The sequence below is a fragment of the Schistocerca gregaria genome, chromosome 7 (assembly GCF_023897955.1).
Source record: "Schistocerca gregaria isolate iqSchGreg1 chromosome 7, iqSchGreg1.2, whole genome shotgun sequence".
NCBI lineage: Eukaryota > Metazoa > Arthropoda > Insecta > Orthoptera > Acrididae > Schistocerca > Schistocerca gregaria.
This window is the reverse complement of record NC_064926.1, coordinates 272382622-272405928: the sequence shown is the minus strand read 5'-3', so window position 1 is coordinate 272405928 and position 23307 is coordinate 272382622. Positions and strand designations below refer to the sequence as shown.

At 39.9% G+C, this 23307-nt stretch overlaps 2 protein-coding genes across 2 annotated transcripts in view; one reads left to right on the top strand and one right to left on the bottom strand.

Moving 5' to 3' along the window:
* The window catches only part of LOC126281972 (uncharacterized), a 76494-nt gene extending 61691 nt beyond the window's left edge, over positions 1-14803 (bottom strand). The window contains exons 1-2 of the mRNA XM_049981348.1: positions 14491-14803; positions 13764-13915 (exon numbers count right to left, since the gene is read on the bottom strand). Of these exons, the coding sequence (XP_049837305.1) occupies positions 13764-13915; positions 14491-14551 (213 nt within the window). The 5' untranslated portion in view covers positions 14552-14803. The remainder of the gene's footprint in view (positions 1-13763; positions 13916-14490) is intronic.
* Positions 14804-15070: 267 nt separating this feature from the next.
* The window catches only part of LOC126281973 (proteasome subunit alpha type-1), a 37264-nt gene continuing 29027 nt past the window's right edge, over positions 15071-23307 (top strand). The window contains exon 1 of the mRNA XM_049981349.1: positions 15071-15160. Coding sequence (XP_049837306.1) covers positions 15155-15160 — 6 coding nt within the window. The 5' untranslated portion in view covers positions 15071-15154. The remainder of the gene's footprint in view (positions 15161-23307) is intronic.

Below are 23307 nucleotides of genomic sequence, written 5' to 3'. Positions count from 1 at the left end.
TAAATGTTTGTAGCATAAATTGTCATGGATTCCACGCTTCTCAAGTTTATGAAAGAACACAAGCAATATGCACAGTAGCACATTACAATGCTGTGAAAAGAAAAGCGACAATATATGCAGACATAAATATGGCAGTTTTAAACCTCAGCTGAATATCAGCCATTAGCAGTGCCTTTGTGTAAAGATGGTGAGGGTTGGCATTTATCTATGATGTCATCGGCTTCATTGTTAGACAAGACATGTAACATTCAGATGTGCAATGTTCTTTCTTTTTGTCGTGGTCTAAATGACAAAAACCTGTAGTGCTTCAAGAATTTCAGCGTAAATTCTAGAAACACTCTGTCTTCAACCGTCTTGAACACCCAATATTTTTGGTACGATTGTGGGAGAATGTTTCTACCAATCCACCTGTTTCTATGTGCAGGTCGGAAATTTGTTATTAGAAGACTGTAAGAAGGGCGAGTCACTGATGACGACAGGTGTTTGCTGCCAGCGCCACAGAAGATGTGATGAAAACCCAGGGAATAATTATGTAGTATTCTTTGATGTGTTAGTGCCTGTGGTGATTGTAAAAAAGACTAATGAACAACTGAATATAAATTTCTATGCATATTCATGTATTGGACTAGCTTGAGACTAGAGACTTTTTTTTTTCATGTCTTATCTCTGCATGAGGCAGAACGCATTTGATGTCCATAAATTATTGGATTTTTACTATGATACTGAACTTGTGTTTTATCAAGTCTGACATTTAAAGACGTCAGTTGGCTTGTCAGAGTTAACTTACGTGAATAAGAGTAAATGTTGCTTTGTGTTGAGAGATAAAAGTATACCAAGAATGAACTGAAAGTGTTCCACGAGTACACAAATTATTTCAAGACTAGAGAAGTAGCTTAATAAATTCCTGTAATCCACTGTAGTCTTCGGAGAAGAAGCTTTTGGGAGATTAACATAGCTGATTCCCCAGAGAACAGATGGGCTGCACACAATGCATAAGTAAAATGTGAGAGACGTGTGAGTCTTGCACCTCAGTACCACACTGTCTCGTGTCATCCGAGAAACGTTAGAATGTGGTGACCATGACAGGACCCGAAGAAAACGCGAATTTAAAGACAGAAACAAAAAGAAGATATTAGGCTTTACCATAGCAACCAGGCCTAACAAGATATGAGAACTGCTTCCAGTAATTGTATTGAGTCCAATAAACCAATGAGAGAAAGTTGCGAGTGCAACGCAGTAAAAGACGTGAGAAAGTAATAGCGGAGAAAACTGGAGAGAAGACCTCAACTTTTCGACTAAGAAGATTGGGTGTGGAGAGTACGTAGTCTTCACACACATACATTGCACCAGCACTGGCGCAGTTACCAGCCACTGATGCCTACTGCACCAGTTCTTGCTCACCACTGCAGACTCCGCATCCGCTTGCCAACGACAATGCTGAAACCAACATTTGATGCCGCTGGCGCCAGTGCTGTCCACCAGCGCTGATTACACATTCGCTCACCAACACAGCCAGAACTCTAGGCCAGGTGAGCGAAAACCAATAATTATTTGGTAAAAGCTGAGGGGACGGTTGAATGATGCACTGTTATCATAGTTATTGTACCCAGTGGTGAACTTTCTTTTAGATGATTACTAGTTCTAAGATCAATGTTCGCAACGAACTTCAGGACCAGCCATGGCCTTGATAGTGAATAGGGACAAAAAAAATGGCTCTGAGCACTATGGGACTCAACTGCTGTGGTCATTAGTCCCCTAGAACTTAGAACTACTTAAACCTAAGTAACCTAAGGGCATCACACACATCCATGCCCGAGGCAGGATTCGAACCTGCGACCGTAGCAGATGCCAGACTGGACTGAAGTGGCAAGTTTAATCAGAGGACTAAGTCGAAAGTTAGACTCAGTAAATACTCACTTAAATGATAGATTAGACGACCAAAGTGCTAAGCTGGATGACTAAAAGGCTGATTCAGCCACTCTAAATGAAAAATTAGATGCTCAAAGTGAAACCTTGAATAGTCAAGCAGCAAATATAGTTTTATTAAAGACTGAATTTGACTCTTTAAATAATAAGGTAGAAAATCTAAAGTTAGATTTAAAGAGTGAACTCACTAGTTCTTTGAATACTCACATTAATCAACTATTTACTGAATTTAACAATAGACAGGATGAGCAACTTCAAGATTTAACTAGGGTCATTTCAAAGTGTGTGTAATGTTACATTTGATGTTGTAAATCAGAGGTTGCACACCCTGAAGGAGAGTTTTGAAAAACAGGATAAGCTAATTCCTTTTGTCCAGTCGCACATTGCAGGCGTCAACACTGAGTTGATACCGTGGAAAGGGATTTTAAAGAGAAACTAGCGACATCAGATACCTTAAATATAAGCAGTCTGGAGGAACAAGTAGAAGAGATGATAGACAGAAAATTGGCCGAGAGGGGGTAACCCCTAAAAATGTTTCTTCAGATTTAGCTTTGGAACTTAATGATACAAAGAAAGGCATAGACAGTTTATGGCAAAGAATTCAAACTTATCCAGGTTAAGATAGACAAAAAAATGACTTCTTCTAACGTGGTGTTAACCAGTGAGGCAATAACCGACCTACAATGGGGAGCAAATTCTGGACTATCCAGGCAATTTCCAAAATTTAAGCCAGCCAGGGATGTACACCCAACTCATTTTCTGAAATGGTTTAACCAAGCCGTGCCAAAAAACTGGGATGACTCAAAAAAGATAGAATTCATGGTAGTGTACTTTTTAGGAGAAGCTTCAGAATGGGACACTGTGAACATTGAGAATTTTTCGTCTTGGGCCAACTTCCAGAAAAAGTTCAAGGACAAGTACTGGTTAGCAAGTGCCCAAGAAAAATTATTATCTGATTTGTGGGACACAAAGTATTATAACAGTATGTTGGGAACAATGAGAAGGCATTTGGACTGGCATTTGACACGGGCAAAGTACTTAGAGAAACCCATGGAGGAAGAGGGGTTAGTTAAGATCTTAATAATGTGATTACCTATCTACGCTAGAAAATATGTATTATGTAGTAGATGGAAGACCGTAGAAGAATTGTTATCCTTTGTAGACACACTTGATGCCTTAAACAAAGACCGGAATGAGAACGTACGTCACAGTGAAAGTCAGAATTACCGAAGAAGTAACAATAGCGGTAATAGTAATTTTAAGAGACATGAGGCTACTAATCTAGTTAGAGTAAACCAGTGTAGTCAGAATAGTGGTAATGAAAATAATCAAAAGAAACACCCACCTTTGAATATAGGCCCAGTTACATCACAGGAATTTGTACCTAGTAGCAATAGAGTACAAAGTGAAAATTTAATATCCTGATTTGGTAAACAGCTGGTGTCAGGTCTGACATCAGTGGACAAAGAGGATTGAATGCAACTTTGTTAACGTAGCATAATTTGTCATGGGCTCAACAATTATCAAGTTTATGAAAGAACACAAAAAATACGCACAGTAACACATTACTATGCTGCAAAAAGAAATGCAACAATATATGCTGACATAAACATGGCAGTTTTAAACATCAGCTGAATATCATCCATCAGCAGTGCCTTTGTGTAAAGATACTGAGGGTTGGTATTTATCTATGATGTCTTCAACGTCATTGTTAGACAGACATGTAACATTCAGATGTGCAATGTTCTTTCTTTTTATCATGGTCTTAATGACATAACTCCTTGCCAAATACTTTGCTATTCTACCTATAGTATCCATAAGAAAATCCATGTACCAGCACCCACATTAGAATCCCAACTGCATTGAAAATGAAACAGCCATTTCTATAGATCTAAGAAGGTCTGAATAATAAGAGCAGGCAATGCCTACACGGGGAATGACTATTGAAACTAAGTTTTTAAAACTGCCACAAAAGATACAAATAGAGATAATACAGAAATCCCACACTGACATTACGCAAATTATATATTCTATTTCTAGTATGGTAACTTACATTTAAAGGTGGCTGACAGCATTAAAGATTGCTTTTAAAGTTGGCTGACACCTCTAAAGATTAAACTGGTTGTGCTACAGTATTTAAACCTACTTTTAAAATACAGTAGTGAATGATGACATTGACAGTGCCAAAGGTGAACTTGATTGTATAACAAAACTTGTAACCTCAATGGTATAGTGTATCCAAAAATAATTTACAACAACAGAAAACAAATTTACATTTTAATCACCCCGTTTATGGGCATGTGTATAGACATCTCAGATTTGTACACATCTGCTTATCTTTCAAAAAACATGAGTACATTTGTAAAAATTAAAATATCTTTAAAATACTCTATAAAAAATTTACATTTGAAGAAGTATTTACAAACATGCATTCAAAACTATAGTTTTTAAAAATATTTCTGTTAGGATAATACAGCAGGTATTATATTTTGGTTGCTTACCTACAGCACTTCATCAAAGAACTTGAAGTCCCCATATAAATTAAACTAGTTTTGTTTGGTTAGTAAATTTTGTGGATTTTTTGTTTTTCCTGTAAAAATTTCCAATTCTTCCAAAATATTGCCTATATTTGTGGCATGGATAATTGTCATACCATGTTGAATCTCACCTAATGTATGTTTAGTTGTTCTCAAACATTCACCCAATGCTGTACAATTCAAAATTAGATTGCAATGTTCCTTATAATGTATTTTAAACACTTTTTCAGTTTGGCTAATGCACGTGCTCTGACTAGTTTGGCAGTTCATTTTATATAATCAGAATTACTGTGTCTGGCCTTATGTGCAGTCTCTTTGAATATTAATGAATCTCTAATGGAGTTGTCAGTTTGAAATTCTACTTTAACTTTCTGTCTTAGGAAACATTTCACTGCACAGTCTCCTATTGGATTTTTGTATTTAAATGCAGTGTACCTTGCACCTACTAATGTTTTTTTTTGTTTAATATTTTTCTTTATAGCATGGTACAGTTTCACTATATCACGTTCGTGGCAGTTGTTCCTTAATGCTATCTTTTTGATTGTCTGTAATTCTGTAGCTCTGTGTTCATCTGTGAGTGGTAACTGTAACAATCTATGTGAAGCTATGCTTTTCTGTGCTGGACTGTATGATTTGAGTTACACTCCTGGAAAATGAAAAACAAACACCATGAATTTGTTGCGCGGTAGGATGAAATTTCATTGACACATTCTTGAGGATGTATACAACACATGATCACACAGACAGAGCCATACGCACATGAATACAGCCAACAGAGCATGTACAATGTCAGCGGTAGTACCGTGAATACCTCCTTTTGCAGCAATGCATGCTGCAATTCTCCCACGGAGATGAGCATAGAGGTGCTGAATGTGGTCTTGTGGAATGGCCTGCCATGCAATTTCCACCTGGTGCCTCAGTAGGGCCAGAGTTCATGCCAAATGTGCAAACCGCATAAGATGACATTTTACTCGGTTCCCAACATGCTCAATGGGGGACAGATCTGGGGACTGTGCTGGCCAGGGTAGCTGACGTACAGCTTCAAGAGCATGTTGGGTGGCACGGGATACGTATGAACATGCACTATCCTGTTGGAAAAGCACATTACCTTGTCGTTACACCAAAAGTAGTATGATGGTTTGAATGGACTGTGCACTGTTCAATGTTCCCTCAACAATCACCAGAGGAGTACGACCAGCGAAGGATATCGCTCCCCACACCATGATGCTGAGTGTTGGCCCTTTGTGCCTGTCACATACACTCCTGATTTTAGCTCTCACTGCCATGATGCCACACACACATGTACGATTATCACTGACACCATGGCAAAAGCAACTCTCATCACTGAAAACGACATGTCTCCATTTGTCCTTCTTTAAACGCCTGTTGCGACACCAATGGAGATTGGCTGAGTGATGTTGCAGTGCGAGCAGAAGACGTGGGACTATAGCCCTGCTTCATGGAGATGGTTGCAAATGGTTCTCACTGATAGCCCTGGAGCAACGGTGTCCATAAGTTGTTGCTGAAGTGACGATGCAGTCCAGTATGGCACTTCATAGGAGGCAACATTCCTGGCGTCCATCTGTGCATAACTGCTGTCCCGACCCCCATCAACAGACGTGCACCTTCTGCTGACCACTGGTGACAACATCAGTGCACTGTGGAGATCTCATGCCCCATGTGTTGCGCAATTCTGTGGAATGTCCACCCAGCCACCCGAGGCCTACTATATGCGCTCGATCAAATCCCATCGATTGCACAGACTGTTCCCTTACACGCTGTCACAGTATGAAAACAGTATTTCAGACACAGATGGAGCTCCATATGCCACAGCAAACTGGCTGCCATTGGCTCTGGCAGTGACCAACCGCTCTGCAGCTAGCAGCATTCCACGGCCAATAATGCGGTTCCTGGTGTTTCTGCAATGCAGCGTGCTTGATCATCGCATGCTCCGCCCTCTTGTAGTGTCCAGTGCAAGTATGGCAGGTCTTATTCACTTGCGTCAATGTGTTCGGTTTTCATTTTCCAGGAGCATATTTCCAATAATTGTACATTAATATGTAGGCTTCCTGTAAACTTTAAAAATATGTTCCCCATTCAGTCTACTATCAGATAAATCAAGAAAATTGATGCTACTATCAGTTTAATGTTCAACTGTGAACTTAATTTTTGTGTGCATTTGATTGAGCTAGTAATATTCCGAGAGGTGAAAATTGCATCTTCTGGAATATTCATATTTACTACATCACTAGGTTCTTGGATGATATTTTTAATCCTGAAACATTTGTCAAATTTGCACATACTTTTAAGTTTTTTTTACAAAGTATGTCATTTAGTTTACTATTGGGAACTTATTCGTTATTATTCATAACTCTAGTTGAGTTGTTAGTTTTACGTATTTTAATTTGAGCTCTTGCAATAGGAAGCCTTGGATTCATGAACTTTGCTTTTTTAATCTTAATGGTGGTGTACGTGTACTTGGAGAACTTGTTTGCACAGAAATTGCCGACATAGTGTAGCTGAGGCAGATGGAAAACTGCCTAAAAACCACCCACAGACTGGCCGGCTCACCGGACCTCGACACAAGTACGCCGGGCGGATTAGTGCTGAGGACCAGGCGCTCCTTCCCAATCCGGTAAGCTGTGCGTCAGACCGCACAGCTAACCAGGCAAGCTTCATATAATAGTACTGGTATATTACCCTCATCAGATTTTATCCCCAAACTCCTGCATCTAGCAATTTTTAATTTTAAGTTTTTACTGTGGTAAGTTGTGGAATATTGGAAGTATTCACATTTAGTGCATTATGCAGGGATTTTCTCTTTTAAAAGCCAATTTAATTTCTTCAGTTTTTTATAATCTGGCACAAAAACAAGCTACTTTCACCTCAAAAATTATTTCTTTAATGTCTTTCTTCAATAAATTGTGCTCCAAGTTATGCTGAAGTCCTTTCTCTAATAAATTTGTGTCACTCTTGTTTAGCCATTTATTGTTAAACTGATATGCATATAAAACAATTTAATTTGTGTTTGTGGGTCAGTAGTTATTACACTCTTTAGTGAGTGCGACAAGTTATAAAACTTCTTACAGCGAAAAGCACTACATTTATGTGCAGCATTTTCAATCTACTTAACACTTCATTTTCCACTGTGTTGGGATTGGCAAACTTTCTAATTGAAAATATATGACATACAGAAGCACATTAAGTTGTCGTTTGACTCTGTGTGTGTCTCTGATTTCTGCTTTTATCCAACTCATCCCTGCTTTACGTGTGATGCATTGTACAGTGTGAGATGCATCCTGGATTATAACTCTTGCATCTCTTGGAATGACGCCATGTTGTAAGCATTCTCGATTAACTTCAATTTGCATATTAACCTACATTAGTTTTAATTTCATCCTTAGGGACCTTTGTACAGTTCCCCAAGAACAATTACCAAGAATGTGATATAATGAAATTGTACCATACTATACAGAAAAATATTAATTGAAGGAAAAACAATAGTACAGGCAAGCCAGTAGAAAAGAAAAGATATATTACATTCATGTCCAAAGGTTCAAAAGAGATCTTATAGCGAGATGTTTCGCAGGACAGAAAGTTAATGTAGTATTTCGAACTAGACATGCACTAATATACAAAGAGAATGTACACAAGGACAAATACAGTAATTCAGGATTATATAAAATGAAATGCCAAAACAGCCAGAGCAAGTACATTGGCCAAACTGGAAGAGAGTCTAAAGTATGTTACAAGGAACACTGAAATCTAAATTCGAATCATACAGCATTGGGTGAATATTTGATAACAACTAAACACTGATTAGGTGAAATTCAAAACAGTATGAAAATTATCCACTCTGTAAATATAGGTCTGTTTTAGAAGAACTGGAAATTTTGTAGGAAAGAAGAAAAATCCACAAAACAGGTTTAGTTTACATAGATTCTTCCAGTTATTTCATGAAGTGCTGTAGGTAAGCAACCAAAATAAAATACCTGCCTTATTATTCTAACAGAAATATTTTTAAAAGCTGTAGTTTTGAATGCATTTTTGTAAACACATTTTATAATTTATTTTTAAAGAAATTTTAATTTTTACAGGTGTACTCATAATTTTTGAAAGATAAGCAGACATGTACAAATGAGAGGTGTCTGTACATAGGGCCATAAAAAGGGTGATTGAAACGTAAATTTGTTTTCTGTAGTTGTAAAATAATCTTCGGATATACTATATCATTGATGTTACAAGTACTGTTGCACAGTCAATTTCACCTTTGGCACTGTCAATGTCACCATTTACTAACGTACGTTAAGGGGACCACACCGTGGTTCAGGTCGGGGAAAACCAAACAGAGGTCATTGGTCCCATCATATTAAGGAAGTATGGAGAAGAAAGTCTGCCATGCCCTTTCAAAGGAACCATACTGGGTTCTTGCCTGAAGCAAGTTAGGGAAAATGTAGAAAACCTAAATCAGGATGGCCGGAAACCATTTTGAACTGTCAACCTCTTGAGTGTGAGTCCAGAGTGCTAACCTCTGTGCCACCTCACTCAGTTGTTGATTAGTGATATGTAACGAAGAACAATGGAAAAAATATTTTTAATGTTAATTGAGTTAAAGCAATTTTCTTTTGAATGAATAGGGAATATAAAAACAACAGTGTTGTTCATATGTATACTATACATGAGAATTGCATTACCTTTGAGAGTCATTTCAACAAATACCATTGTATATTATCTGCCATGACAATATTATTATAATAGGGGTCACCAGGGTTAAACACACAGATAATCTTAGGTAATTATTCCTCGTTCTTTAGCAACTGGGTCTCAAACGTAATTCTGGTACATGTAAATTCTATCATCTGGCACGATGCATGTCATACTTGGTAAAAATGGCACAAATGTAGCATAACAATGTATGACAAACAAATTACTTGCTCCTAAAAAAATCTGAAGGAAATGCAATACTCTTTAGGGAAATTAAATTCTTGTGGAAAATTCATTGCTAACAGAGCTCAAAATTAATTTCTTTTCAATCAGTTTTCCAAAAGTCAAATTGCTATAGATGGAAAATGTGATAAATTAATTATGTTTAAATTGAATTCAGGTGTGCTAATCATCATTAATATGGTGTTGCAGCCAGTGAGTGGTTATACAGAGGAAGGTCTCTTCAGTTAACTATCAGTTGTACTGGCTAACTGAATATTTTCAAGGAATAATGGAACTTGGACATGGAAGTGAGCAAAAATGTAAGAGTTGGTTAACAACCATTACTGTTGAACTGAGTAGGTACAAGATTCTTCTCAGAACAAACCACAAAATTCAATTGGAGGAGGTATGCAAAGGGTAAAATTTAAATGGTAAAGCCAGAGCAATTCCAAAGTCCTAACCCAAGGCCTGACGTGGACTGGATCCCTACAGAATGACTCTCTCATTTCTAACTGAACTGATGCTTGCACCTTGCATTTTCTCTCACAGCATCCATTGCAGATGTGGGGCCATACCCAGTCAATGCCCTTCCCATGGCAACTGCTAGCCTCTGGGGCAATTCCAGCTATTATCACGCTCTATGCACAACTTAATCATAGCTAAAACCTGGTTTAAGAATCATGAAAGAATGTTGTATACATGGAAGAACCCTGGAGATACTAAAAGGTATCAGATAGATTATATAATGATAAGACAGAGATTTAGGAACCAGGTTTTAAGTTGTAAGACATTTCCAGGGGCAGATGTAGACTCTGACCACAATCTATTGGTTATGACCTGTAGATTAAAACTGAAGAAACTGCAAAAATGTGGGAAATTAAGGAGATGGGACCTGGATAAACTGAAAGAACCAGAGGTTGTGCAGAGTTTCAGGGAGAGCATAAGGGTACAACTGACAGGAATAGCGGAAAGAAATACAGTAGAAGAAGAATGGGTAGCTTTGAGGGATGAAGTAGTGAAGGCAGCAGAGGATAAAGTAGGTAAAAAGACGAGGGCTAGTAGAAATCCTTGGGTAACAGAAGAAATATTGAATTTAATTGATGAAAGGAGAAAATACAAAAATGCAGTAAACGAAGCAGGCAAAAAGGAATATAAACGTCTCAAAAATGAGATCGACAGGAAGTGCAAAATGGCTAAGCAGGGATGGCTAGAGGACAAATGTAAGGATGTAGAAGCTTATCTCACTAGGGGTAAGATAGATACTGCCTACAGGAAAATTAAAGAGACCTTTGGAGAGAAGAGAACCACGTGTATGAATATCAAGAGCTCAGATGGCAACCCAGTTCTAAGCAAAGAAGGGAAGGCAGAAAGGTGGAAGGAGTATATAGAAGGTTTATACAAGGGCGATGTACTTGAGGACAATATTATGGAAATGGAAGAGGATGTAGATGAAGACGAAATGGGAGTTACGATACTGCGTGAAGAGTTTGACAGAGCACTGAAAGACCTGAGCCGAAACAAGGCCCTCGGAGTAGACAACATTCCATTAGAACTACTGACGGCCTTGGGAGAGCCAGTCATGACAAAACTCTACCAGCTGGTGAGCAAGATGTACGAGACAGGCGAAATACCCTCAGACTTCAAGAAGAATATAATAATTCCAATCCCAAAGAAAGCAGGTGCTGACAGATGTGAAAATTACCGAATTATCAGTTTAATAAGTCACAGCTGCAAAATACTAACGCGAATTCTTTACAGACGAATGGAAAAACTGGTAGATGCGGACCTCGGGGAGGATCAGTTTGGATTCCGTAGAAATGATGGAACACGTGAGGCAATACTGACCTTACGACTTATCTTAGAAGAAAGATTAAGAAAAGACAAACCTACATTTCTAGCATTTGTACACTTAGAGAAAGCTTTTGACAATGTTGACTGGAATACTCTCTTTCAAATTCTAAAGGTGGCAGGGGTAAAATACAGGGAGCGAAAGGCTATTTACAATTTGTACAGAAACCAGATGGCAGTTATTAGAGTCGAGGGGCATGAAAGGGAAGCAGTGGTTGGGAAAGGAGTGAGACAGGGTTGTAGCCTCTCCCCGATGTTATTCAATCTGTATATTGAGCAAGCAGTAAAGGAAACAAAAGAAAAATTTGGAGTAGGTATTAAAATTCATGGAGAAGAAGTAAAAACTTTGAGGTTCGCCGATGACATTGTAATTCTGTCAGAGACGGCAAAGGACTTGGAAGAGCAGTTGAACGTAATGGACAGTGTCTTGAAAGGAGGATATAAGATGAACATCAACAAAAGCAAAACAAGGATAATGGAATGTAGCCAAATTAAATCGGGTGTTGCTGAGGGAATTAGATTAGGAAATGAGACACTTAAAGTAGTAAAGGAGTTTTGCTATTTAGGAAGTAAAATAACTGATGATGGTCGAAGTAGAGAGGATATAAAATGTAGACTGGCAATGGCAAGGAAAGCGTTTCTGAAGAAGAGAAATTTGTTAACATCGAATATAGATTTATGTATCAGGAAGTCGTTTCTGAAAGTATTTGTTTGGAGTGTAGCCATGTATGGAAGTGAAACATTGACGATAAATAGTTTGGACAAGAAGAGAATAGAAGCTTTCAAAATGTGGTGCTACAGAAGAATACTGAAGATAAGGTGGATAGATCACGTAACTAATGAGGAGGTATTGAATAGGATTGGGGAGAAGAGAAGTTTGTGGCACAATTTGACTAGAAGAAGGGATCGGTTGGTAGGACATGTTTTGAGGCATCAAGGGATCACAAATTTAGCACTGGAGGGCAGCGTGGAGGGTAAAAATCGTAGAGTGAGACCGAGAGATGAGTACACTAAGCAGATTCAGAAGGATGTAGGTTGCAGTAGGTACAGGGAGATGAAGAAGCTTGCACAGGATAGAGTAGCATGGAGAGCTGCATCAAACCAGTCTCAGGACTGAAGACAACAACAACATGCCTGCATTCCCTTGATGTTGTGCAAATACATTCAGTTGCTCTGGTTACTGCTGTTGTTCTTATTCACATAATGACCAAATTCCAAACAGACTTATGGAGGTTTTAATTCACCCTTGTAAAAGATAAAACACCACCGTTATCTCTACTTGTAACACAAGCTATATTTTATGAGAAAAATCAAACACCAGCTGTGGATCTTTATTTGCGTAACTATAACTGTGACACCTACTTCCGCCCCACTAGCCTGCAAGCCCTGATAGACATGTTACTGCAGTTACCTTTAGGATACGAACTTGGCATTTATCCCCACTACATCAGGTGCTTCCTGGTGGGCAAATAGATGCAACAAACATTTATAAGGGTCCCCTACAATGGTGCCAACGATAAGCCCAAACCATTGCAGTAAGCCTCAAATTGCGGCCTGTAAAGGGAAACAGAAAAGGGTTACGAAAAGGTCTAACGGAGAGACCCCGACACATTTCTCTTCATGTTATCACTTAAATGCCATATGGGATATCACATTTCTGACAATAAGACAGAATGAGATAAAAGTGGTCATTCCCGAGTCTTATGGGATAATATTCACCATCTTCACCTATGACATTGTGGAACAGAAAAGGGGGGTGGGGGGGCTACATTTTTACTGACAACTACTCTGGGGTTCACAGCTACCTAAAATGATAACTTCACTTGTACACTTCCCTCACAACGCAGGGGGAAATTGGTGTGTGGTATCTATGATGGAGAAAGCTACAGATTTAATCAACCCATCACAGGATGTTTCTAGAAGAAAGTCTTAGTTATTGCCACACACACTTATTCCACAAGCCACTACCAGCAGTTCCTGAATGTAAAACTTGAAACGAGCTTCTGTCAATAAAGTTACGACTGTAGAGTGGCTGACACCTAAGTCAATAGCCTTTCTCCATCTAACTTCCAAAGTAACTACACCAAAGTTTGCCCTGATTTTATTACCATTGTCTGCTATTTAGAACTGCTGTTATAGAATTCTTAATATGCCTATATATTAGCATTGGAACACGACCTGTAAGAACTTGTGACAGGATCTTTGAACTCTTTGAATGTGATAAATGCAGACTACAGTGGATGACGTTTGCTGTGTGTGATGTACTCTGTTTTTCGAATTTTACCCAGCAAATAAAAGTTGGTGTCAAAACACATACAAAATTCATCATAGCAAATTATCATACATTAAACCAACGCAAAATGAAAATAAATAAATGCATCTACCGAAGAGATATAACTCCAGCTTGCATAAAAATTTTAAGAAGGAAGGCAAAATAGGAAAAGTAATATAACAAGAAAAATTAAAAGAAACCAAAAAGTAAAAGAACCCACAGAAAATGGATAATTAGGATTATAAGAAAATCACCTTTCCCAAGATATCAAAGCCTTTATCAGATCGAAATTTAGTCTTCATGGTATAAATAAATCGAGACAGCAGAGCAGCTTCAGAATGCAACTGCTTTTGGTCTTGCAGCACAGCAACTGCTCTCAAGCAGGCCTTTTTCAGTGTTGCTACATCTGAAAAAAAGTAGTACATCATAGTTGTTAAGTGGACATTCATGCAATGTGTACATGTACATCTTGCAGGTGATAATGAATTATTGTAACATCAAAAACATCTAACCATGATTTAGCTAAATGACCATGGTTAAAATTATGTAAAACGTGTAATGTAAAGTGAAACATAATATCATAAAAAAGGGGACTCGTTAAGGGACACACGATACGTGGGCCACGGAAATAATCCACTACTTTGTAACAGTAAAAACAATCTTCAAAGGATTCCCCCCCCCCCCCCCCCCCCAACCTCATTTTAATCGGAACTGTATACATCAGTAAGTAGCTGACATCGGTGTTGTACATCTAACACTGGAACTCTGTAATCGAACAGTATCACGGATAATTAACAAGATAATTGTTTGCAAAAAGTAACTCTGAAAGTAAAACGGTCGTTTAGGGCACTGACATATAATCGAAATTTTCATTTCATGGACTTAAACGACTCTAAGCAGGAAAATTGTCGTGATATTTTTTGTATATACAAATTATGTTTGGCAAATGCCAAAACGATTTTACTTATGGCTTACTCTTACCTATAGCTGGGCATCTGTAGGTGAAATTTGGTGGTGGGGTCAAATTTCTCAAGTTCCACATCTTGCCTAAAATAACAAATATTAGCTTGTCTAAAAATGTTATGCGATTTACTTTCAATGAGCAATCCTCAAAACACTGTCGTAATTTACAGATGGTAGCTATGATTCTGACGTTTCAGCAAGATACGCCTTGCTATGCAAGTTATTTGTGTTGAAGAACCTATGGACGCATTTTTCTTAACCAAGTCAAAACATTTTTCCACAGCGCACAGTGTATACAAACACTAACTCAATGTGCAATCTCTGCTTTATTGACACCCAGCCAAAGTTATTAGGCATTGTTGATAGCAGTGATCTCACCATGGAGCCCACTTCAATCGACTTCACATAGTAGGCTATGGCTCCAATAGTAGCATTACTTTATAACAAATCGCATCCACCGACATTTTCGTTATGCAAGTATGTAGATAGACACACATCAATCAGACCAGGAAGCACAATAAAAAACTTGTCAAAGTACACCGTGGTGCACCCACTGCTTCTACCCTCCAGAATCTTTGGATAGTATTCGTTTTTTGAAGTCATCGTTGGTCTTGCAGTGTGCTGCTGGACGCGTTGAGTGATTTGTTTTCGTGTATTGTGGGTTAAGAAAAACGGTCTAGCGATGATGGTAGGTATAAATTTTGAGTAACAATTTGGTGTAGTCATCAATGAAGATTTATTTCTTTCGTACTTAATATAAGAGTTGAAACTGCACATCGTTTTTATTGTCGTATGTAGCAGATTAGAATGACTGTGACAATTTGAAGACTGGCTCTCGGAAAGTCATCGCCAAGGAGTACTAGACATTGAACTACTTATGTATTGCATTGAGGTGAAATCCAGGACAAACTCATCGTAGTTCAACAAAGAAAACTGACGGTGCTGGTGTTCGCCGGTGAAAAGTACCATAAACATAGGAACGAAACACCCACGCATAATTGGTAGATGTTTTTGGGCGTGCAAAAAAATTAAGTGTTACAACGTAGTTCAAAGGGAAAGACTGCTGAGACGCTGAAGAATCCTGAAATATGGAATCTGTGTTATTAGGCTTGCACCTACATACGTTATCAGAGTCTTTGTTAAATTATTTTGAAATGAATTTGCTTAAAGTCTTGTAACAGAGGGTCCTATGTAAATAATACAGACGAAACGACAAACCGGTTTGTGTTGCATATCACATAAAATTAACTGTCATATACTTGAGTTCACTCTTTCTCCTTTGTAGAAATATACCGCCATAAGTCATTTCATCGTAAACTCGTTGGCATGTGTCCAGTTAGCAGACCTCCTGAAATTTTTGTATCAAAAATTCCGCAACCTGCAGAGTTGTCATACTGAATCCAGTAGCCATGCATTATTCCACGCTTAATATTTATTATGAGATTTAACTCCTTTTGAGCGACAGTTTATTTCAAAAGCATGGATTATTTGTATAATGAGTTTTAGATCATTATTCCACCTATGTAGTGAGGCAGTATTCTGTTATGAAGTGATTTTGAGCAGTGGGGAAGGATGGGGAAGCTCATCATCAGTGTGAACTCTCTACGTGCTTCTTTACTGTGCCTATTTTATCACTTGTTGGATTCCTAGATATCCTGGTATCCAACAAAACAGAGCACTTTTGCACTTGATTCACACTGCCAGGAGGTTTGAAGGGCAGGCTATGTGAGGAAGTTCCAGTTCAGCTGTTAAATATTCAAACACTCAATGAATTTTGCCATCCTTGTGTGTTAATTGCTCCCTAAAAATCCCATTTGGAGCAGAGAAGGTCCAATATTCACAGAAAAAGTCCAGAAGTTAGAAATGCATTTCATACACTGAGGCAATGAAGACATTTAAGGCCACAGAGCCATAATTTTTTTCTGAAGTCATTCGCTTCATCATGGAAGCACCCTGTGCCAAAGCTAGTGTTGGCACCTGACATTGATATCTGATCAATGTGTGACAACTCGCATTTATAAATATACCTGTAAAACTGTGCCACTGGTGAAACCAAGTAGTATGCATATGTCAAGAGACAATGGTGATAGCAGAACATATTGATGAGAAGGCTAATACACCATCACCAAAGGCAGCAAAACAGAATCATAAAATGTTTCTGTTAAGACAGACCTACCTCCAAAATCCAAGCAGGGAATGAAAAACAATAGGTCAGAAAGATCTGAGACAAACCATGAGATGATGCAACCTCAGTCATATCTGATGGATTAGACAATGGCCATTCTTAAGATGGCAAGGATTTCAGTGTCTGCCTCAATGAACTGCCCAAGTACCTGAAATAAATGCTGCATCCTCCACTAAATCCTTTCCAACACACAGAACAACAGGAAAGGAAAAGAGGAAAGGTGACACTGGGATGGTCCCCCTACTGCAATATGTACTTTGTTCCAGGAGACATGTTTTAAACTCTAACATCCCTCAGTTGCACAGTTACAACTGCCACAAGGGAGTGCTATAGGAGTGGTTATTATTGTAAACAATGTGCACCATCTCCCCCCCCCCCCCCCCACTCCTACTTGCTTTGTATTTGTGTGTGCATTTTAGGTTAACAGTATGTTACATCTACAGTACATGCCCTCACTTGAAGTTGTAGCTGAAGAGGTTCTTGTTGCACTCATTACATTATATTGTGGCTGGTTACTGTGCCCCCGCTGAGAGAATTTCTGCTCTCGTAGACCAACACCTTCAACCTATTACCCGGAACCTATCCTCCTATATAAAAGATACCAACCATTTTCTCGACTGACTCTCCACAGTTCTTCTCCCTTTACCACCCGGTGCCCTGCTCATCACTATTGATGCCACCTCCCTGTACACTAACTTTCCTAATCCCCATGGCCTTACTGCTATCGAACACTACCTTTCCATGTGCCCTATGGATTCCAAACCAACCACCTCCTTCCTAGTCTCCATGACCAACTATATCCACACCCACAACTACCTCTCCTTTGAAGGCATTACCAACAAACAAATCCGCGGTGCGGCTATGGGCACCCGCATGGCACCATCCTATGCTAAGCTATTCATGGGCCGTCTAGAGGAATTCTTCCTAAAAACCCAGAATCCTAAACCCCTCACCTGGTTCAGATTCATTGATGACATCTTTGTTATTTGGATTGACAGTGAGGACATCTTATTCATATTCCTCCAGAACCTCAACAACTTCTCCTCCATTTGCTTCACCTGGTCCTACTCAACCCAACAAGCCACCTTCCTAAATGTTGACCTTCACCTCAGAGATAGTAACATCAGTACCTCCGTCCATATAAAACCTACTAACCACCAGAAATACCTCCACTTCAACAGCTGCCACCCATTCCATACCAAGAAGTCCCTTCCGTACAGCCTAGCCACCTGTGGCTGTCGCATCTGTATTAACGAGCAGACCCTCCAAAATATACCAAGGGTCTCGCTGAAGCCTTCGCTGACCATAATTATCCTCCCATCCTTGTACATAAACAAATCTCCTGTGCCTTATCTTTCCCGTCTCCCACCACCTCCCAAAGTCCCACAGTCCGGCCACAGATTCCCTCTGTAACCGAGTGTCATTCGGGACTGGAGCAACCGAAATACAAACTGAAATACATTCTCCACCAGGGTTTTGATTACCTCTCGTTGTGCCCTGAAATGAGAAATCTCCTGCCCATTATCCTTCCCACCCCTCCTACCGTGGTATTCCACCGTCCACCGAGCCTACACAATATACTTGTCCATCCTTACACAATCACTGCTGCCAGGCCCTTACCTCATCGCTCATACCCCTTTAATAGACCTAGATGCAAGACCTGTCCCATACAGCCTCCTACCACCACGTATTCCAGTCCGGTCACTAACATTACATATCACATCAAAGGCAGGGCTACCTGTGAAACCAGTCATGTGATCTACAAGCTAAGCTGCAACCACTGTGCTGCATTCTATATAAGCATGAAAACCAACAAGCTGTCTGTCCGCATGAACGGCCACTGACAAACGGTGGCCAAAAAGCAAGTGAACCACCATGTTGCTGAACACGCTGCCAAACATGATATCCCTCATCTTAATGACTGTTCACAGCCTGTGCCATATAGATCCTTCCCACCAGCACCAGCTTTTCTGAACTGCGCAGGTGGTAAATTTCCCTGCAATACATCCTACTTTTCCGTAACCATCCTGGCCTCAACCTTCATTAGTCACTGTCCTCACCCATCCAGCCTCCTCCCTGTTCCCATTTCAGCACTACACAGCCATCATTTCACTGCCACACCCAGTCTTTTATTTTTATTTCTCTCCTTTCCGCTACTTACCCCTCCCTCCTCTGCATTTTCTCTCCTACCCTCTGTCTAAACTGCAACACTTCACTGTCCGCCACTCCCACCATACTATCCCTCCCTGTCCTCGCCCCAGCCTCCTCCTTGTCCCCACCCAGTCGACACTCCGATCATGCACCGTTGCTGCTCGCAGTGTTTCAGTTCTCTGAGACTGCAGATGTGTGTGCAAGTTCCGCTTTGTGTGTGTGTGTGTGTGTGTGTGTGTGTGTGTACTGCTGACAGAGGCCGAAAGCTATGATTTATTGTGCCTATCGTGGCTTTTGTGTGTGTGTGTGTGTGTGTGTGTGTGTGTGTGTGTGTACTGCTGACAGCTATGATTTATTGTGCCTATCGTGGCTCAGCATCTCTGTTATATGGTGAGTAGCAACTTTCCTTCTCTCGTATTGTTTTCAGTATGTTTGTATTATTCGAAAAGTTGCACCAAAGGGAGAAGGGGTTGAAGTAGCGGTGATGCACTCTGCTGACTCAATAAAAACTGTATTTGTTCCAAAAGAACATGCAGTCCCATTCTGTGATGTGATTGGCAAGCTGCCTCCACCAGAGCTACAGGCTGATGAGTGTAGAATTCTACATCACATGACTGCAGCCTCTGACAGCAGCTGCCAGAGGCAGCAGTCATTTGTGTGTGTGTGTGTGTGTGTGTGTGTGTGTGTGTGTGTGTGTTACTCTTCATCATGACCTCTCTGACCTCTATCTGCTCAGCTGTCTTTCTCTGGGTCCCAAGTCACTGGCCAACTGGTTAGAGAAGGGCTTTCTTGCTCACCGTCCACTTTGATGATCCCCGATGCAGATTTGCAGGTAAAAGTAAAACCTGTCCTCACTAGGAGGGGAGCAGTCTGTATTCACGGAGGAGCTTTTTCTGTGTACAGTCCAGCTGGCATTATGCTATGATTAGGAATTATATGCATTTTGAAAGGTGGCAGTTATATCAAAAGCAGACTCCAGTTTTAGTTTCGTGGTTTTATGATGCGGTGTAGCTAAATATACATAATTTTGGAAAGCAAATTTAATACATTACAAAGATGGAAACATGAAATAAACTTGTAAATTGATTTGGGAAACTAGCAAATAACATGATTGCTTCCACATCAAATCAGAGCCTTTTATGCAATTATTGCACACATTTCTTCTTCTGTAAAGGTGTTATGCATTCACTTTTTGCACATGACACACTGAATCCAGTCTACCTGTGGTCCATTTTTATCACAGTAGTTCATGGTACACTGAGCACAGTAATCTCTATAATTTTGTCACCTGCCTGGTTAGCTAATCCTGGATTGCCTTGCAGTGGATTTTTTGCTTATAGACTTAATTTTTAGTAACCTAGCTCTTGCCTCTTCAGTTTGACTGTGTTCTGTGAGAAATTCTGCTGTTTTATTTCTGCACTTAGATGATAATGGATACAAGATATTCACAGGGGTAATGTCTTCAAAGGAAGTTCTTGGCATCGGGTCATTCTCATTCTCTGCTTAAAGTGTGCTGTTGTCTGTCTTGTCTGAGAACAGCTCAGAGCACATCCTCTGCTCTTGAGCTTACCTCCATCATTCCTGCCTGCCTCATCAGTGGCAACCATGCCAGAAATTTGAAATACTTGCTCTGAAATTCTTTCCGGATTAAACGGGTACAAGTCACAAGCTTCTAACGAAGTAGATGTCCAAGATAGTAGGCATCTTAAGCAAAGTATATTGCATGAATACAGAATCAAGTGTTAGTTAAAAGAGCGGGGTTGCAAGAATGAAACTTAATACTGGAAGCATTTTTGTTAACCACTTGAAAGTGCGCAAGAAACTGTTCTAATTTTGTTCCTTCATTACTGCAGCCTTTTCATTTGGTATTGAGGCTTTCTAATAGGACCTACCTCTTGTTATGCACATTTTTTATCAGACAATGTTTCTGCCGCGATGGCAGTATTTTAATTAGAATATTTAAGTAGGCTATGATCACTCTACCTCCCCCTCTTTAACCATCCTCTACAAATCTCCAAATACTAAGTTTATTCTTCCCTGAAGGAGAAGTGTAGTGTGGATGAAATGCATCTCACTGTTTAGAAAACAAGCTGAGTGTCGCAGGTGGGCACTACGGAAAGACTTGCCGTACATTTAAGCTTTCTTCTGAAGTAGAAAACACACACACATTCACACAGGCATAACTTACACATGATCACCATCACCTATCGCTATGGCCAGATATGGACTGCAACTGTGCCTGCTGGGAGAAGCAATCTGGTGTGGGTGGTGGGGATAAGGAGGCAGCATAGGGTGGGGAGGGGGAGGGATATAAGATTAGCAGTGGGGAAGATGTAGTGCTTATTGTGGGTGTATGGTGGGATGTGGTGAGGACAGGGTGAAGATGTTAGTAGCAGTATGAAGATTGGGGTATGAGGAGGGGCTGGGGACGGGTGGGGAGAGATGGAAAAGCAGTACTAAAAATGTGGTGTCAGACTGTATTGTGTCACAATACACAAGTTCCTAGTGTTTTTCCCTAAGTTTAATAAACACAACGCTTACACATAAGAGACTTAAGTCATAAATAATATACAGGGTGATTCAAAACTTTAGAAATTTTAAAACTCTGCAACGACAAAAGGCAGAGCTAAGCACTATCTGTAGGCGAATTAAGGGAGCTATAAAGTTTTTTAGTTGTACATTTGTTCGCTTGAGGCGCTGTTGACTAGGCGTCAGCGTCAGTTTATGCTAAGATGGCGACCGCTCAACAGAAAGCTTTTTGTGTTATTGAGTACGGCAGAAGTGAATCGACGACAGTTGTTCAGCGTGCATTTCGAACGAAGTATGGTGTTAAACCTCCTGATAGGTGGTGTATTAAACGTTGGTATAAACAGTTTACAGAGAATAGGTGTTTGTGCAAAGGGAAAAGTTCTGGACAGCCGAGAAGGAGTGATGAAAATGTAGCACACATCCAGCAAGCATTTGTTCGCAGCCCAGGAAAATCGACTCGCAGAGAGCTGCAAATTCCACAATCAACTGTATGGAGAGTCCTACAAAAAAGGTTAGTTATGAAACCTTATCGTCTGAAATTGGTTCAAGCACTGTCTGCAGCTGATAAGATTAAAAGAATCGATTTCTGTGATTTTATCCTTGCTCAAATGGAAACAGATGAATCTTTCATTTCAAAGATTGTGTTTAGTGATGAAGCAACTTTCCACACTAACGGGAAAAACAACCGTCACAATGTCTGTATATGGGGCACTGAGAATCCGCGGGAAACAACTCAGTATGAACGTGACTTGCCTAAGGTGAACATTTTCTGTGCCATTTCAGCCAATAAAGCTTTTGGTCCCTTTTTCTTCGAAGGTGCTTCTGTAACTGGACTACAGTATCTGGAGATGTTAGAGAATTGGCTGTTCCTTCAGCTCGAACAAGAAGCACAACAATTCATATTTCAGCAGGATGGAGCGCCACCACATTGGCACTTATCTGTCCGTAACTACCTGAACGTCAACTACCCGAGGCCATGGATCGGCCGCCAGGCAGCTCGTTACAGAGCACTTCATCACTGGCCTCCAAGAAGCCCTGATCTTACCCCCTGCGATTTTTTCTAATGGGGGTATGTTAAGGATATGGTGTTTCGGCCACCTCTCCCAGCCACCATTGATGATTTGAAATGAGAAATAACAGCAGCTATCCAAACTGTTACGCCTGATATGCTACAGAGAGTGTGGAACGAGTTGGAGTATCTGGTTGATATTGCTCGAGTGTCTGAAGGGGGCCATATTGAACATCTCTGAACTTGTTTTTGAGTGAAAAAAAAAACTTTTTAAATACCCTTTGTAATGATGTATAACAGAAGGTTATATTATGTTTTTCATTAAATACGCATTTTTAAAGGTGTGGTATTCTTTTTGAATCACCCTGTATACTCCTTCTCTATTTACTACAGTCTGCCATCACTGGGGTAACTTTTTGCTTCAGCTACTGTAGAAATCACTTGGTTTTGAGGTGAAGAACTCAAGTCATGTTCAGAATGAATTTTCATCTACAAAGGAAGTTCCTTGAACATTGTTTAAGAGAGTGGAAAATTTGGGTGCACAAGATCATGTGAATAAGGCGCATACGGAATGACTTCCCAACCCAACTCTTTTATAGTGTTTATTATCAGTCTAGCAGAACACTGGTGGGCATTATTGTGGAGTAACAGGATTTAACAGTCTTCCTGGTGGCTGTTGTTGGACTGCATCTGCAAGATGTCTCAGTTGTTGACAATAAATGTCAGCAGTGATCGTTACACTTCGGGGAAGCAATTTGTAGTACATCACACCATTGCTGTCCCACCAGATCCAACTTCGCGCGCGCACGTTTGTGTGTGTGTGTGTGTGTGTGTGTGTGTGTGTGTGTGTGTGTGTGTGTGTGTGTGTGTGTTTGTTTCTACAGGGATTTGCTGGTTTGTATGGGCTCAATCATTCTTTTCTTTACCTGACATTAGCATAAACACACCCATTTCTCATCAC